At 46.3% G+C, this 16,480-nt stretch overlaps 1 protein-coding gene across 1 annotated transcript; it reads left to right on the forward strand.

The window, feature by feature from the left end:
- The first annotated feature begins 12,279 nt into the window (after positions 1 to 12,279).
- Positions 12,280 to 13,156, forward strand: LOC140696487 (small cysteine and glycine repeat-containing protein 10-like). Its single transcript, XM_072961780.1, has one exon. It carries the CDS (start codon positions 12,359 to 12,361, stop codon positions 12,701 to 12,703), a length of 345 nt encoding a protein of 114 aa, XP_072817881.1. The 5' UTR covers positions 12,280 to 12,358; the 3' UTR covers positions 12,704 to 13,156.
- Positions 13,157 to 16,480: the final 3,324 nt, after the last annotated feature.

Genomic DNA, 16,480 nt, shown 5'->3' on the forward strand with positions numbered 1-16,480 from the left:
CCTGTTGAGAACCCGTTGAGACTCTCAGATGAAGGGTGTTAGAAGTAACCACATAGATAAGACATTTTAGGTTCCTTAATCCACAGGTTTTCTTCTTATTGTCCAACTATTGGGCCTGTGGGGTTTTTTGGTAGCTCAATTCTGCTTGTATCTGATTACTATCATTTTTTTGGTAATAAGCAATAAAAACCACAATAACAGCAAACACTCTAGATGACGAGGGAGATTATTTTAATGTCTTTTTAAAATGGCGTCAGCATGATCTTATATTAGCATGGATTAAAAAAGGGAATTCTTGCTTTCCAGGTGACTTCATTCCGAGTTTCCAGCATCCGCCCTGGTGACTCGCAGAGGCTCGGTCACTTGGGCATCCCTTATGAAAGTCACTGATTTAATTTTGAATGAAATTTGTTCTTATTTTGGGGCTTCCCTTTCCCTGCCGTTTTAGATACTGTGCTTTTAAAAAAGTGTTCCTATTTAAAGTCTCTCTAGAAGACACAGTTGTGCTTTTGGTTTTCAGCTCTGCTCCTCCACTTTGTGGGTTTTCTGTGAAGAATGTCCTTAAGGACACGGCTGCTTTGAGGACTTTAATGAGAAGGGAAGTGTGGGGTCTTCTGTGTCTGCTCCCCATGCCTCGCGTGAGACATCGTTCGATACCCATCATCGCTGGCCTTGTCAGTGGCCGTAAGCAGGTTCTGGGTGACGTGGCCACCTGGTGTCATCCCCTGGAAAGAGGGTGAAGTCATTCATTCATCAAATATTAATTGATGCCTTATACTTTGAAAGGACCTGGGAATTCAAAACCAAAACATATGGTTCCTGCCCTCTAGAACCTCAAGGTCTTGTAAACAGGCATGTGTCGAGGTTCCAGTAAGGTTGTATAAAAGGCAGCTGCTCAACACAGGTAAGCGAGTAACTGACTCCGTCTATGATGGGGAGGACAGCTGGTCGGAGAAAGCCTCACAGAGCCTCCTTGCTTTCTTTAAGTGGGTGTTTGCTGAGCGCCTGCTGGCACTCTGGCAGGCACCAGGCACACAGCAGGGTGAGCAGGTAAGTAGTCAGGACTCAGCTCTCCTGGAGGGAGAGAGAAAAACAATAAACAAGAACCAACGGAGAAGTAAAAATCTGATGTTTACAAACAATGTAACCTTAAAGGGCTACTTCAGATCATATGATCAGAAAAGATCACTTTCAGGAGCGAGATTTAATTTTAGACCCGAAAGTTGAGCAGGAATCTATTTTGCAAAGATTAGGAAACCGTTTTCCCAGACAGAGAAGATGGCTATCCAAGCTGGCACAAGCTTATGTGTCTGAGAAACGGAAAGAAGGCAGGAGGGCTGGTGGGTGAGGCTGACGGAGAGAGGGCAAGGGTCAGATCACGTAGAGCCTTGTGAGCTGGGCTAAGCGATGAAAACAAACCCTGAGTGTGAAGGGAAGCCACTGGGGGGTTGTCAGCTGGGGCGTGATGTGGTCCAAACCCCAACCGCTGTGTGGGAAATGGAATTCAGTGCAGTAAGGGTGAAGTGCGGACAGTAGCGGGGAGATTCCACCAGCAGCTCAGAAAGGAGACGGCGGCTGGTACTGGGGCTGATGGTCCTGGAGAAAGAAGTGGATGTTTTCGAAAGAGGAGAGGAATTCGCCAAGTCTACAAGGTGAAGGTAAAACAATCAGACAGAGAAGTAAGAATGAGAGGGTCCTTGTCAGTTCTTCATAGTCTGGGTTGAGAGAGGAGCTGGGAAGGAGGGCTTTGGGGGTCTCACTCAGCCCAGGTGCCATGTTAATCTAGACGTGTTCCTTGCAGCTTTATTTTGTATTTATGCTTTAAACATATCATTTAGAGAGAGTTGTAGATCACATGCACTTGTAAGAAATAAGGCAGAGAGGTCCTGCACATCCTTCACCCAGTTTCCTGCAGCAGTAACATCTTGCATAACTATAGTACAAAATCACAGCTGAGAAACTGATGGCACACTGATCGTGCTCAGATTTCACCAGTCTTACAGGCACTCATCTGTGTGTACTTACTTCCATGCAATTTTATGGCATGTGTAGATTCATGTGGACATGCGGTGAAGACACTACCGTTCCATCACCGGGACCCTATCACCCTTTTACAGTCACACTCACCCCCTTCCATGTCTCCTTTTCTAACCCCTAGTAACCACTGATCTGTTCTCCATCTCTGCACTTTTATCTCGAGAATGTGATATAAATGTAATTACACAATATGTTTCCTTTTGAGCTAGGTTTTTTTCACTCAGCATCATTCCACTGAAATCGTCCAAGTTTTGCATGTATCAGTAGTTCATTCCTAGCAACAAGTTCATGCTGTGCAGCACAGGGAACTATAGTCAATGTCTTGTAGTAACTTATGGTGAAAAAGAATATGAAAATGAGTATGTGTATGTTCATGTACGACTGAAGCATTGTGTTGTACTCCAGAAATTGACACAACATTGTAAACTGAATATACTTCAATAAAAATATATATAACTAGAAAAAAAATTCATTCCTTTTCATGGCTGAGTGGTACTCCAGGGATGGAGGTACCATAGCTTGTTTAAACCTTCACCTGTTGAAGGACTTCTGAGCTGTTTCCTATTTGAGTATATGATGACCAAAGCTGCCATAAATATTTATGTATAGGTTTTTTTTTAAGTGAACATTGAATTTTCATTTCTTTCAGATAAAGTCTGAGAGTACAATTGCTGAATTATACTGTGAACACATATTTGCCTTTGTAGGAGACTGCCATATACTTTTCCAGAATGGCTCTACCATTTTACATTCTTGCTCACAGCGTATGAGTGACTCAGTTTCTCTGCATCCCTGCCAGCTTTGGGGGTGTCACTATTTTTTGTTTTGGCCATTCTGGTAGGTATATTGTGATATCTCATTGAGGTTTTAATTTGCATTTCTCTAATGGCTAATGATGTTGAACACCTTTCCATATGCCTACTTGCCGTCTGTATATCCTCTTCAGTGAATTGTCTGTTCGTGTCTTTTACCCATCTTCTAACTGGTTGGTTGTTTTCTGACTGTGGAGTTTTAAGAGTTCTTTATGTATTCTAGATATAAGTCCTTTGCTGGATATGTGGTTTATAAATATTTTCTCCAATTCTATAGCTTGTCTTCTCATCCTTTCAACAAATTCTTTAACAGAGCAAAACATTTTTAATTTTGATGAGGTCCTATTTGTCAATTTTTATTTTATTGTTTGTGCTTTTGGTGTCAAGTCTAAGGAACACTTCATCTAGCCTTAGGTTCCAAAGATTATCTTCTCTATTTAAAGAAATCTTCACTGGAAAAATGAGATAGCAATAGTGAACTAGATGCCTATTATAATGAGCTGGTACTCCAAATCCAGATGGAAAAAAGTTTCTTCCCCTAGACTGATAGAGTCCAAAGGTCCCAAACTCGAGCATGCGTCAGACTCACCTGGAGGACTTGTTGGAACACACATTACTGGGCTCATCCCCCAACTCTCTGAGAATTTGTATTTCTAGCTGGTTCCCAGGTGATGCCAGTGCTGCTGGCCCCAGGGGCTACACTTTGAGATCAACTAATGTATTCTATCTCCACTGAAGGCTAGAAAAATTGAGGTTGTTGGATATTGTCCACACACACACACACACACACACACACACAAAGACTGAAGACTGTCCTCATGTCTACAAAGAGTTTTGATGAACAGACTCCTACATGTTGTTCTTAGGTCTACCGTGGACCAGGGAAACATGAGAGCAGGGAAGATTTCGGTTGTACATCTGGAAGATGTTAAGTATCAGGGTAATTGTGCAATAAGATGGACCAACGATGGAAGGCATGGATTTTCTATACCCAGAGCCATTCTAAAGAAAATGGGCCGAAGGCCATCCTTTGCTCTGAATTATTTAGAAAGTCTCCTGTCTGAAGGTAACTGATGACTTTTCTTAAAGTGTAGGATATGCCGCAAAGCCACTGTAGATTTGTTCTTCCCAGTTTCTAAACCTACTAAGTGTATTCATTGAAATCTTCAATTTTATAGATGTTTTCTATGTTAGACTCATATCCACTTAGTTACACACAAGGAGAGATTTCCTGGGTGTTGGCAATCAGGTTCTCGTGGCATACTCTCAATCTGGCTTGGCTAAGAGTCATTACAGTCCTGATTCCCGTATCACACAGAGATCTCATAAACGTCATCTTCTTGCACAGTAATGTGCATAAATAGAATGGGGAGGGTCCTAGAGCAACATCTTAAATCCATTTTGCCTGTTTACTTTGTTTGTTCTTCTCATATGAGTGGAGAATCACTCTCAGAAACGGACAAATACAAAATTAAAACATTTTCACCATTTCTAAGAATGATGCTGTTGCTGGCTGTGTTCTTACCTCATCTCAGAATGAATTCAGAGACAAGACACAGAGGTTAAGAAAGTAAAGTGAGGATATATTAAGGGAGAGATAGTCCACTCTCAAGGGGAGGGCGGGCAGACTCAGGTGAGCAGCTGTGCTAAGTTTCTTTGGCAAGTTGGTTACACAGGGTGTAAAAATGAATGGGTGGAATATTCATTGGGGAGGGAAGGGTTTGGGGTCGTATTCCCTGATTTCCATCCCAGCTCCACCTTCCCAAGGGGAGGAGGGATTTGTGTCCTTATTTTGTCTAGATGAGAAGTATCATGGCGTCAGTGCATGATACGTACTTCAAATCTGCAAGGCTAATTCTATTGTAATGAGAGCATAATGAGCAAAAGGTTACATTCAGACTCTAGAGAGTCCTGCCTTTCCTCATCTTTCTTTGCCTGCCTCCAGGTCACTTGTCACCCCAAAATGTGTGATTTCTTATCAGTCCCGAGGTTCCTGCTTTTCTCTGTCTTGTTCACATGATGCATGGTCTCCTGCCCTTTGGCCCGTGACCCCTTTCCCTGCTTGTATCTAGCTATCTGCTCGCTCTAACAATACTAGACTGAAAGCAAAGAGATTGGAACCTCAGTCTTCAGGCATAGGCCTAACCTGGGGCCAGGGAACGTGACGGCACCTGCACGAACACCTGCTTCCAATCCATCTCCACGCATCCTGGCACGGAGCCACTTCTGCAGAGGAGCCAAGTGCCTGCTTGCCTGACCTGGTCATGACCTCTTCCAAAAGGCACTCTCTGTGATAAGCATTTTGTCTTAAAGGCCACATACTCCCAACTGAGATTTGAAGAGGAAAGGTTTAAGGCAGATTTGAAAATGCATTACATTTGTCTTAGAATATCCTTTTCAGGGATACGGTGAGGCCGATTTGGGGTAAAACACATGCTGTTCCTCTGGAGTGACAGCAACTTAAACTGGGTTCATGTTCCTTCAAACCAAGGTGAGATGTAGGCATTTTGGGAAAGAATAATAACATTCCCATTGACTTCAAAGAAATGAGTGTCGCTAACGGAGATGAGGAAACGGAACGTGGGTAAATGAGGCTGCTCTGAGACCTGCTTGTGATGGTGTCATAATGCATCTCAGTGCCATGTGGTCTTGAGAGAAATGAATCTGACAGCTAGGGCGATTCTTCCCAACAAGGGTTTCTTTATCTAGCTTGCCTGAATTTACAGAACACAGAAAGTCCTTTCATAGTAAGATGATAAATAAAAGTAAAAAACCCAGATCTTTAGCCATCAATGTATGGTACATTATTCTATTTATGATTTACTTTTCAGCAGTCCAGAACTGCTGGGTGGAAGATTACAGAAGAAATGGCATGTAATTTAGGGGCACCGTGAAAAGAAGTGGAGGCACTGAAGTTGTGTGAAAGAATTTCAGGAGAGCAAAAGAGTTAGTAACTATGATTCAATTTTCAGTTTGTTCATTGTGTGAATTGCCTCCAGCAGCTGGGCTGTCTTTTCACAGTTCTCGTTGCTCACGTCCATAGCAGGGTCTTCTGAAATTAACAATTTATGATGCAAGAGGGGATGACATCCAGGTGCAGACCTTGAGTCCACCCCAGTGACTTCCAGGTCAGGGAAAGGGGTGAGGAGGGTTGGAGGAAAGTCTTACCAACAAACCCATTCCAGCCAACTCTACCTGATGCTGGACCGGCCCCCTAGTGGCAGCACTGCTTCCTGCAGCAGCACTTCTGCTGGCAGCACCTCTGCTGACAGCAGCCCTTGCCACAGCCGCAGTCACACGAGTGGCGGCGGCAGGTGCGGCGGTGGCAGCAGACCACGGGGGTGCTGCAGCAGCCCCCACAGCAGCCGGAGCAGCAGGGGCAGCAGCCGGAGCAGCAGCCCACCCGGTAGCACCTGCACGTGGTGCAGCTGTCACAACTGCCACAGCCACCACCGCAGCCACCACTGCAGCCACCACCACAACCACCACCACAGCCACCACTGCAGCCGCCACCGCAGCCACCGCAGCCACCACCGCAGCCACCGCAGCCACCACAACCTCCACAACCACAGCAGCCCATGGTGTCAGTAGAGAGGACTCAGGAGAGGGGAGGATGGAGACTCAGGAGGTGAGGGGGGTCTGATGCCGCCCTCTGCCCTGGGAGCCCTTAAATACCCAACTAAGGGGCTTGGCACATGGTGTGTCGTCACTTCCTTGTTGTTGTTTTGATCAGTTTCCGTGGCAGATGCTTCCTTCCTGTTTATTAATACCCTCATTCATGTACATAACTTGACTTTTTTTTCTATTTTAGCAAAACTCACTTCTATTGCAAAAATGGAATCAGAACTGATGGAAATATTTAATAAAACCCTGCGTTTTCCCAGCACATCCACCCGAGTGCAGTTCTTTCAATCAGTGTGAGATGGTCGAAGCTGAGGAGAACCAGCTTCCCCTCCTCTCTCACAGATCAGTAATAGCCTCCTGGAGGAAGGAGATCTGACTCTAATTTTATCTATATTTTAGTCTACTCAGATACATTTTATGTACATTACCTCATCTAATCACCCTTAAAAAACAGTAAATTAGATCTATAGAGTCTTTATTAAAATGGCTTTTATCGTCAAATAAGCCTAGGAAATGCTGAACATTATGTTTCCATTTGGGAAATTGGTACTAACATCCTAGAAGTAATAAGGAATCCTGGAGGGGAAAAAAAAAACCCTTAAAAGCATCAGTATTCAGCAATAAAGAAATTTCTTACTCATCAAATAGGAAATGTAACTTTAAAAAGAACACCTTCAAAAGAGCAACAAAATTTGTAATAAAACAATGAATAAATCTAATGGTCTGCAAGATCTTTATGGAGACTATTATTAAATTTTGTGGAGGGACATAAAAAAGAAATAAAGACAGGAAGAAAGGGAGAAATATGAAGGAAGTCGCAATAGCTAAAGATGTTGTAAACCTCTTGCCTGGGCCAAGGCGTGTATGCACAGACATCTGGTAAAACATTATTTCTGGGTGTGTTTGTGAGGGTATTTCCAGAACAGAATTGCATTTGAGTCAGTAGACTGAGTAAAGAAGATCTATTTTCATATACCTGTACACAGAAAGAGAGAGAGGAAGACAGATAAATATATAGATATGTCAGGGGAATCAGTAGATAGACAGATGGATAGACAGACAGACAGATAGATAGATAGATAGATAGATAGATAGATAGATAGATAGATAGATAGACAGATAGACAGACAGACAGACAGATAGGTAGATAGATAGATAGAAAAAGTATAAGGAGGAGGTAAACTGAGGAGTCACAGAGAGCAAGATTTGGCATATGATAAGAAATGCAAGCCCCTTAGTAAGCAGAGAGGTACTAACTAAAACCGCAGTGTGGCACATTTTTATACCCAGCTGATTATCAAAATGTTCAAGACCAATGATATCAAATACTGATGAGGGTGCTGAGTGAATGGAATTTTCATGCGCTGTTGGGCGAGAGTGTAAATTGTTACGCTCACTTTGCAGAGCAATTCAGCAGCATCTGGTCAGGTGGAAGATGCGCATTCTGCCATTTACTCATTTAGATCAGTGTGGGTTAATGGGGAGAATAATCCTATTCTATTGAATGAGTTATAACCTTGTTACTATCAATATTTTGATGCCCAAGTTGTCCCAGATTTTACCTGGGGCCATACCTTCAAGCTGACTTCTGTAGCTTTTAAAAATTCCTCCATCATTTTTTGAGCATTGACTTGAAGTCTGGCACAAGATGTTTATTTCAATCTTTCCCAGCCCCAGGCTGGAATCAGGCTTTTCTCCAGGGAATCTGGTTCTTTTACTGGGCAGTGGTATTTAGAATTCAAGCTCGAGGTGCTTGGTGTGCCCATTGCTGGGATTATTTTCTGAACCTACAGACAGTTCTGCCGTCACACAAAACAGGTGTTCTTAAGCATCATGGCCCTCTACCAAACTGTGGGATTAAAAACCACAGGGCTATGGGGGAGGGGGGGGTGCACTCAATAACCTCATTAGTGATTTATTAACAAAAATAGAAGCAATAAAAATTCATGATCCCCCATCCTCAATCCCTATTTATTTTTATTTTCTTTGTTTTATTTTATTTTATTTTATTTTATTTTATTTTATTTTATTTTATTTTATTTTATTTTATCCCTCCCAGCTTTATTAAGGTACAACTGATGAATAAATTGTAAGACATTTAAGTGTACATCATGATGATCTGGTGATGCACCCACTGTGAACTGTCATCATTCTCATGCCCGTTATCTAGCGGGAGCTGGGTTTGCGACAAAGCTTTTTCCAAGTGTCTCTGTCAAGGCAGGGAGAGACAAGAGGCAGTAGCAGCAGGGGGAGGCAGACAGGCCCGGGGAGGTGCTTTCTTGTTCGAAGATGGGAGAAATGCCACCCTAACGGTTATGATGCCGATGAGAAGGATCCAGAAGATGCAGGAATTCCCCACTGTGTCTGCAGTGCCTAGGACAGGGAAACACTTAGTAGGTGCTCAACAAAGACCTGAGGAATGGAGGACTGAGAGGAAGAAGAGGCTTGAGGAAGGAGATTTGAGGGGGGGCCAGTTTGGAGAGCGCAGCTGGAGGCGCTGGCCTTTGATGGGAGGAGGTGGGTGGCGCTCCTCCTAGGTGGTAACGGAGACAAGAAAGAGATGGGGAGGGTGCAGAGTCAGGCAGGTTTATAGATTTGGTGGTAGAAAGTGCCTTCTCAGAGTGAAGGGGCTGGAGGAGGCACCCGACATCTGAAGAAAGGGGGCAAGCTGGGAAGTGGTCATTGCAGGGAGGAAGGCCAACAGAAGAGAGAAACAGGGTGATCGGGGGTCCAGCTGTGTTGCTGAAAGCCATTCACGGTGGTGGTGGTGGTGCTGACAGATCTCACCTCCTGCTCATCTCTCCTGTATTCTCCTGCTACACCACCATTCCCTCCTATTTCCCCTGCCCTGGCTCTTCCCTTCTTTTACTATAATGTGACAGAGATACAGCCAAAACAGAAGGGATGACAAAGTCACCTTTAAAAACGTGTAGCATTTAGATGCTAGAAGAGGGCATTTTCAGCTAAAAGCACAGCCACAAGGGAGGTTGGGGAGGATAAAAGTTCAAGGTGTTGCCATGTGGCTGGTATGTTTCCAGTGTGAAAGCAAAAAGGTCTGCATCACTGGCGTGACATAGCGCTGCCCTGCATTCGCCACTCTTGCTCTGTTGACACTGTTCCCTCCTGCGTGCTCCTTCCTGAGTCCTGCCCATTTCACTGCTTTTGTCTCCAGCTCCTTTCTGCTACTGGCTGGAGCCTGAACTGGTCTCGGGCTCAGCCACTCATTGCTCAAAAGGCAATGTTTGAGAGACAAGTGTTGGTAGAAAAAGAAAGATGCTTTATTCAGGAAGCTAGCAACCAGCGGAGATGCTAGACTAGTGTTCTCAAAACCATCTCCGAGTTGCCACTTAGAGGAAAAAGGGAAAATGGGGAGGCTTCAGGGGTGTGCAGGTGTGCTACATGCAGAACAGCACAGTCAGCTCGAGCGATCATCTTGAAACTGGTCATGCAGTGGTCTGGTCAGCGCCATCCTGATTGTTTTAAGTGCAGTTAATCTTTAACTCCAGGGACAGCCTATTCTCATTCCCTTGAGGCCAGTCCTTAGAATCGTGCAAGCCACAGACTCAGTACTGCTCAGGATGGACAGCTTATGTCATGGTTACAGTCTGCTCATCATGCAGTTAGCTTTTTCCCTCTGGTGGCGCCTTTAGTATCTGCAGAACAACTCAGGAATGTGCATCAGATCTATGTCCTTCAGGGAGGAACTGAAGATTCTGTGACTCTACTATAAGGCTGATCCAATGTTTAAATTATCACCAGTTCTCCTGGCCCAACTGCTATCTTGTATTACTACATGTTCATAGTCTTCCAATCATAAACTTGCGGAGGTCTGGGGCACTAAAGCTTTTCTACAAATAAGAAGAAGGGAGAGGACATAGTGGGTGGGGAGTCTGTCTCAGGAAGACCCTTAGGATCCTGCTCAGTCTATGTCTATGTGTCTAGTGACATGGTCAGTGCCTAGTACTTGCAGCATGACGATTAACCACCACTGCAGTGAAGGTGGTGCTCATTACTCAGCTCTGCCTTCTCATAACGTCTTGCGCTCCGCAAGAGCCTGGGACAGAGGACTAGGCTGTAGGGTCAGTTGAAGACAAAGGTAGCTCTTTTAATATCGAAGCATTTAATTTCTCTAAAGTGGCGTAGGGATTTATGCTTGATAAAGTGAATGTTGATAGTTGGGAACATTTTTAAGTAGTCTGTTTCCTCAGGGACCCAAATTCTCTGAACCTCTGCCCAGAGCAGTCCTCGAAGGCTCCCTGGATTACCCTAGTGGGATAACCCTCCTTTTTCAACTGCCTGTCTGCACGAGACTGGATTTGCTTTATTTTCTTCAACCAGAGTAACAAAGCACGGTGGATTCAGGGCAGGGGTGGATGGGAGCTCCCAGCCATCTCTAAGCCACCATTTAAGCTAGACACTAAAGAGATTTGCAAAAAATATAAAACAATGTCACCATGCTCACTCACTCTTCTTTGTTTGTTTTAGAAAATGTATTTGTCCCCCAAATGTGTTATGTATGTGATCCTGTAATGGGATTGCACTGTTATTTTTAAATAAATTAATAAACAAATGTTTGAAAAGATGTCTCAGTGTTAATCTCTAACACAATGAACAGCAGTCGATACGAGGCGCGCAACAAGAACCCTTGGGTCCTCAGTGCATTTTAAGAGTGTAAGGGGTCCCGAGACTATGAAGTTTGAGAACCAGTGCTCCACCCTTTCTATTCTCTGCGGTCAATGTGCTTTTCTAAACCCACCGCCAAAATCTGAACTGAGGGCAGTCCTGGCAGCTCTCCCACAGGAGGGGTGAGGGGAAGCAGTGCTTCCTGGAGTGGAAGTGTGCTCAGTGGCCTAACAGGTTTGCCCCGTTAAGAGTCACATGACTGCTTAAAGCTCTGAGGAGCTCTGTAGTCAAAATGCCTGCCTAGCTCTGTTTAAATGTATTAATTTTCAAATGTGTTTGCATTGCTCTGTGTTGTGGGTTTTAACACCCTGTGGGACCAGTGTTTCACCAAACACATTTGGGGAGGCCCAGTGTTGACTATCACTTCTGCAGCCAACGGTCTGATGTGCGCCCTGAGCGGTGCTGTGGAAGTCAGCCGACAGAGGCGGGAGTCCTTGGGGCGGACACAGGCGCTTCCTGGGGCTTCGGAAGCCTCACTTCACGGTTGCCTTGTCACCTGCTCTGTCTTAATCACGACCTACAAACATGACTCATGCAAGAAGAATTAACTACGAGGCAGCAATTCGAGGGTGAAGGGGTCCTGAAGATGGATCTGGAAAACGGGGACTTCCCCTGCCGTGAGGGTAATTTTTATAATTTGCTGAGTTCACCGTCTATCCCAGGGGAAGGAAACAGACAGTATATACATAGCCTCTTTGATCTGGGACATTCAGATCAATGATGGCATTACAGTGATGTTGACAGTTACCTCCTTTATTTAAGGTTCTAGGTTCTTTTTCTCCCACTGAGAGGACCCCAGGGAATTTCCCTGGAGAGGTGTCAAGGGAAATATTACTGAGCAAGGAAAATGCCAATGGGCAGGTGGGTGTCCCCAGCTCACCTACTCCAAGACTGGCTGTATTTGAAAATAGGGATAGGTCCCTTGCTAAATAATCCTGTTGGGTGAAACAAAGGTAAATTTAGCTCAACCGGAAAGTCCTGACGTAATGAGACGAAGGTGTCTAGCAGGCAAGTGAGCAGGAGGAGGCTAAGGACTTCCTAGAGACACCGAAACAAACAATTACAGGGAAGTGGTCATGTGTCTGCCCTCCCCTGTCCCCAGAATTGCTATATAAGGGCCCCCCCAGCAGAGGGCGGCATCAGACGTCCCTCACCTCCTGAGTCTCCGTCCTCCCCTCTCCTGAGTCCTCTCTGCTGACACTATGGGCTGCTGTGGTTGTGGTGGCTGCGGTGGTGGCTGCGGTTGTGGTGGCTGCGGTGGTGGCTGCGGTTGTGGTGGCTGCGGTGGTGGCTGCGGCTGCGGTGGCTGCGGCGGTGGCTGTGGCGGCTGTGACAGCTGCACCTCGTACAGGTGCTCCCGGGGCGGCTCCTGCTGCGGCTGCTGTGGGGGCTGCTGCGGCTGCTGCTGCAACACCCCCGTGGTCTGCTGCTACCGCCGCACCTGCCGCCGCCACTCGTGTGACTGCGGCTGCGGCTGCGGGAAGGGCTGCTGTCAGCAGAAGTGCTGCTGTCAGCAGAGGTGCTGCAAGAGGCAGTGCTGCCACTAGGTCGCTGGCCTGGCCCCGTCCTGCCCAGGAGCCGGGAGGCCACACTCTCTTCTGCTGGTAAGACTGCTTTGCCCCCTTCCATCCGCTCCTTTCCCCTAACCCTCCTGTCACCGGCTTTTCCTCTCGGGCCTCCTGGGTCTTGTGCTTTGTCCTTCGGAGATCTTCCTTTGCCCACCCTCAGTGCAGATTCACCCAAACCACGCAACACCGTGTGCAACAAATACGCAACAAGGGACTGATGCTAAAAGATCACGGGGCAAAGCCAGGGCGCACGAGAGCCCTAATTTATGAATTAATCCTAGTTCATATGCTGTTTGGCTTACTCTTTTATAAAGATTCAGGCCTGGATTTTGGTCGTTTTGGAGTTTTCTGCCTGTGCACAGTCTTTCCTACTGCTCTGTCTACATTTGCTACTTCCCATTGCTCAATAAAATGACTGAATCCACAATCACATCTCTTCATTAGCTGCGTGTTTTGTCAGTTCCTTTGATAGTAGGGCGACCTCAGCACTGCGAATCCAGTTCTGGCCCTCCCCTCCCCCATCCCCCTGCAGCAGACCCCGGGGTGGGACCCTCTTCCAGAGCCCTTTATCCAAGGGGTGCACAGCCCCCTTTGCTGCTGCCCTGGGGGGTCTCCGTACTCACTCTCCCAAGGATTTTCCGGGGGAGGGATTGGTGATGGTGGTGGGTCTTTGTTTCTTTTGTAAAACCTAAGAACTGAAAAATGGGCCCTACAGGAAAGCAGAACGCCCGCAGCCCCTGTCCTGTGGTGCCCGGTGGTTTCCAAGGAGACCGGGAAGCGCCGGCCAGGGCGGCGAGCCTGAGCGCCGTGGATGATTCTGCGAGGCTCTCGTTGTCGCTGGAGTCCGTGGCCTTGCCTCCCACGGCTGTGTATTTTCTCTCTGCTTCTGTCAATTTTGTGCAATAAACCCACTGAGCAGACCTTGGGGAGGGGAGACCTACGCTGCCCGGCTGCTGATGGGGGCTTTGTTCAATTCGGCAGGCAGGAATGGGAGCTCCACTGTGCTGTCCGGGCCAAGCCCTAGTTTCCAGCCCAGCCCCCAGCAGGCAGCAGGGGCTCCTCTCCCTTGCCCACTGCTCCGCTCCCCAGTCCATTCAGAAAAGAAGGGGTGAGTGGTGAGCTCGCCTGGACCCCTCCTTCCACACATGGCTACTTCGGTGCCAGCTCTTCCAGGGGAGCTGTATTAGACCCACTTCACAGGTGAAGAGACGACTGAGGAGAGGGCAGTTAAGAAACTCACCCGAAGAAATCCAGCTGGTAAATCCTGATTTAATCCCAGGTTGACACCAAACCTGACATTCCTTTTCCAACACCATATTGATTCTAGAAGTCTGGACTCGTTTCCTCGTTCATTTCCTCTTTCCCTTTTTATAATCTCCCTAAGTTCATGCACACAAGGCTGTTATCTGGTTGTTCCTCACAAGGCCAGGTGGTCCTTGAAGCCTGTTTCCTGGAGGAGAGCCTCACTGCAGCTGGTTCCTCCTCAGCCTTCCTCAGGGAGACTGCTGGGCTGGGCAAGGGCATGCTCTCTGGTTACCTACCCTGGTGATGGCTACTTTATCACCTCCTACTGATGGGATGCAGTTGTCTCCTGATGCTTGACGTTGGAAGGACAATGAGTCTCTTAACTGTCTCCAGAAGTGGTCTTCGTTCTGGGTTCCATACTGCATGTGGAGGAGGTGTCCCGGCACCATCTCTACCTAGGAGATCTGAGTCTTGGGCTGGTGGAATTTGGTTATTTTTAAAGTCTATTTGCTTAGGCTGCTTTTAGAGGTGGCATGGTTTCAGCTTGAATCCCATCTCCTCTACCCCAGGGCGTTCTCTCTCTGTGCTCTTAACTGTTTCTTTAGAATCAGATAACATACCTGCATTTTACTATTGTTATGTGTGCATTTATATATATATAAACTCTTTATATATAAACATATAATCTATCTATAAATAGATAGGTAGATAGTTAGATAGATAGATCGATCTCCTGTTCTGGTCCACTGATGTACCTGTCTGTTCAGACTCTAGAATGAACCTCATCTCACTGAGCCCTGTACTGTGCCGGGCACTGTGGGTGGAAGATGGTAAGTGATAGCTCCTGGCTCTGTGGTGCTCACAGTCTGATGGGCGAGGCACACAAGTGAATGATCAGTACTATACAAGGTGAGAGTGTTATGGCTGAGAGCAGCCCGGGTTTTAGGGAGATGTAAGAAGGTACCTAACTCAGGCTTTGGGTGGGGAGAGAAGGTCATAGAAAACTCCTGGAGATAGTGATACTTGGACCAAGTCACAAAGGATGAAGGGAACCTCTGGGATGAAGGTTTGTCAGGAGACCTGGCCGAGGGGATCTCTTTCAGGCAGAGGCAACTGTGTGTGCAAAGAGCAGAGGTGAGAGGCAGTGTGACCAGTGGGGAACAGCGGGGTTCAGAGTGACTGGAGAGTTGAGTGTGAGCGTGTAACCTGTGTGAGATGAGGCTGGAGAGGTGAGCAAAGTCCTGACTGGGAAGGACCTCGTTCTAGTGTTTGGACGATATACTCCACACTATGATGGATTCTTTGAAGGACTTGATGGGGAAGGTGCTGCCATGCTTTGTAGAAAATATCAGTCTGGCAGCACATGGAGAATGGACTGGAGGGAGGTGAGTCTAAAGGCAGAAAAACAGACAAGAAGCTGCTATCGTGATCTGGGCTTGAAGTACGGTGCAATGAAGAGGTGTGAGGAGTGTTTGAACGCAGAGTGGGAACTAATCACGAAGCAAGTGGTCTTGAGCAGAACTCAGGAATGTCGCGACCAGCTTAGACCCGTGGGTGGCTATTAGACCAAGGGTGATCTTACCTGGACACGTGGGGAACAGGGCGAATGGGTCACTGGGTCACCCACCGAGACGCTGATGATGAGCGCAGTGGCTGGCGTTGCCAGCGAGCAGCCTCCCGTTTGGTCCTCAGCAGTCTGGGAGGAGGTGCTAATATCATCACCCCACTGTTTACTTTAGGAGATCAAGGCTGTGAGAGGAAGACTCCTGGGCATCACACGGTGGCAGCAGGATTCAAATCCACTCTGCTGGACCCCAAACCTCACTTTCTTCACTCCCAGACTTGCAGGCTGTAGAGGATGGGTGGGGCTGGGAGGGAGACTTGCCTCTGTGGCCTTTCAGAACGTGATACGTATTCATGGTGGAGGCCTCCCCAAAATATTTCTTGGTTATAATACAGTTATAGTTGAAAATCTGCCCTGTGGGAAATGGGACTTAAATTCTTTGGATTCTGGTTTAACTGCATGTATCTTCCCTCCTGCCATAGCCTTTAACAGGGTGGAGGTAGGGCCATGCTTATATCTGTAGACTCATGGTTTGTTTTATTTATTTATTCACTTATTTATGTTTAATTTTTAATTGAAGCATAGTTGCTGTACAATATTATATTTGTTACAGGTGTACAACATAGTGATTCCCAATTTTTAAAGGTTATCCCTCCATTTATAGTTATTGTAAAATATTGATCTATATTCCCCGGGTTGTACAATATATCTTTGTAGGTTATTTTATTCACAATAGCTTGTACCTCTTAATCCCCTACCCCTGTCCGGTCCCTCTTCTTGTCTCTCCCCAGTAGTAGCCACTAGTTTGTTCTCTGTGAGTCTGCTTCTTTTTGGTTATATTCACTAGTTTGTAGTATTTTTTAGATTCCACGTATAAGTGATATCATACAATACTTATCTTCCTCTGTCTGACTTATCAGGAAGCAACCTAAGAGTCCATCAACAGA

This window comes from Vicugna pacos, chromosome 5 (assembly GCF_048564905.1).
Source record: "Vicugna pacos chromosome 5, VicPac4, whole genome shotgun sequence".
In the NCBI taxonomy this organism is placed as follows: domain Eukaryota; kingdom Metazoa; phylum Chordata; class Mammalia; order Artiodactyla; family Camelidae; genus Vicugna; species Vicugna pacos.

Excerpts from the sequence above, each read along its gene's own strand:
- LOC140696487 (XM_072961780.1), top strand. The coding sequence starts at position 12,359 with ATGGGCTGCTGTGGTTGTGGTGGCTGCGGTGGTGGCTGCGGTTGTGGT.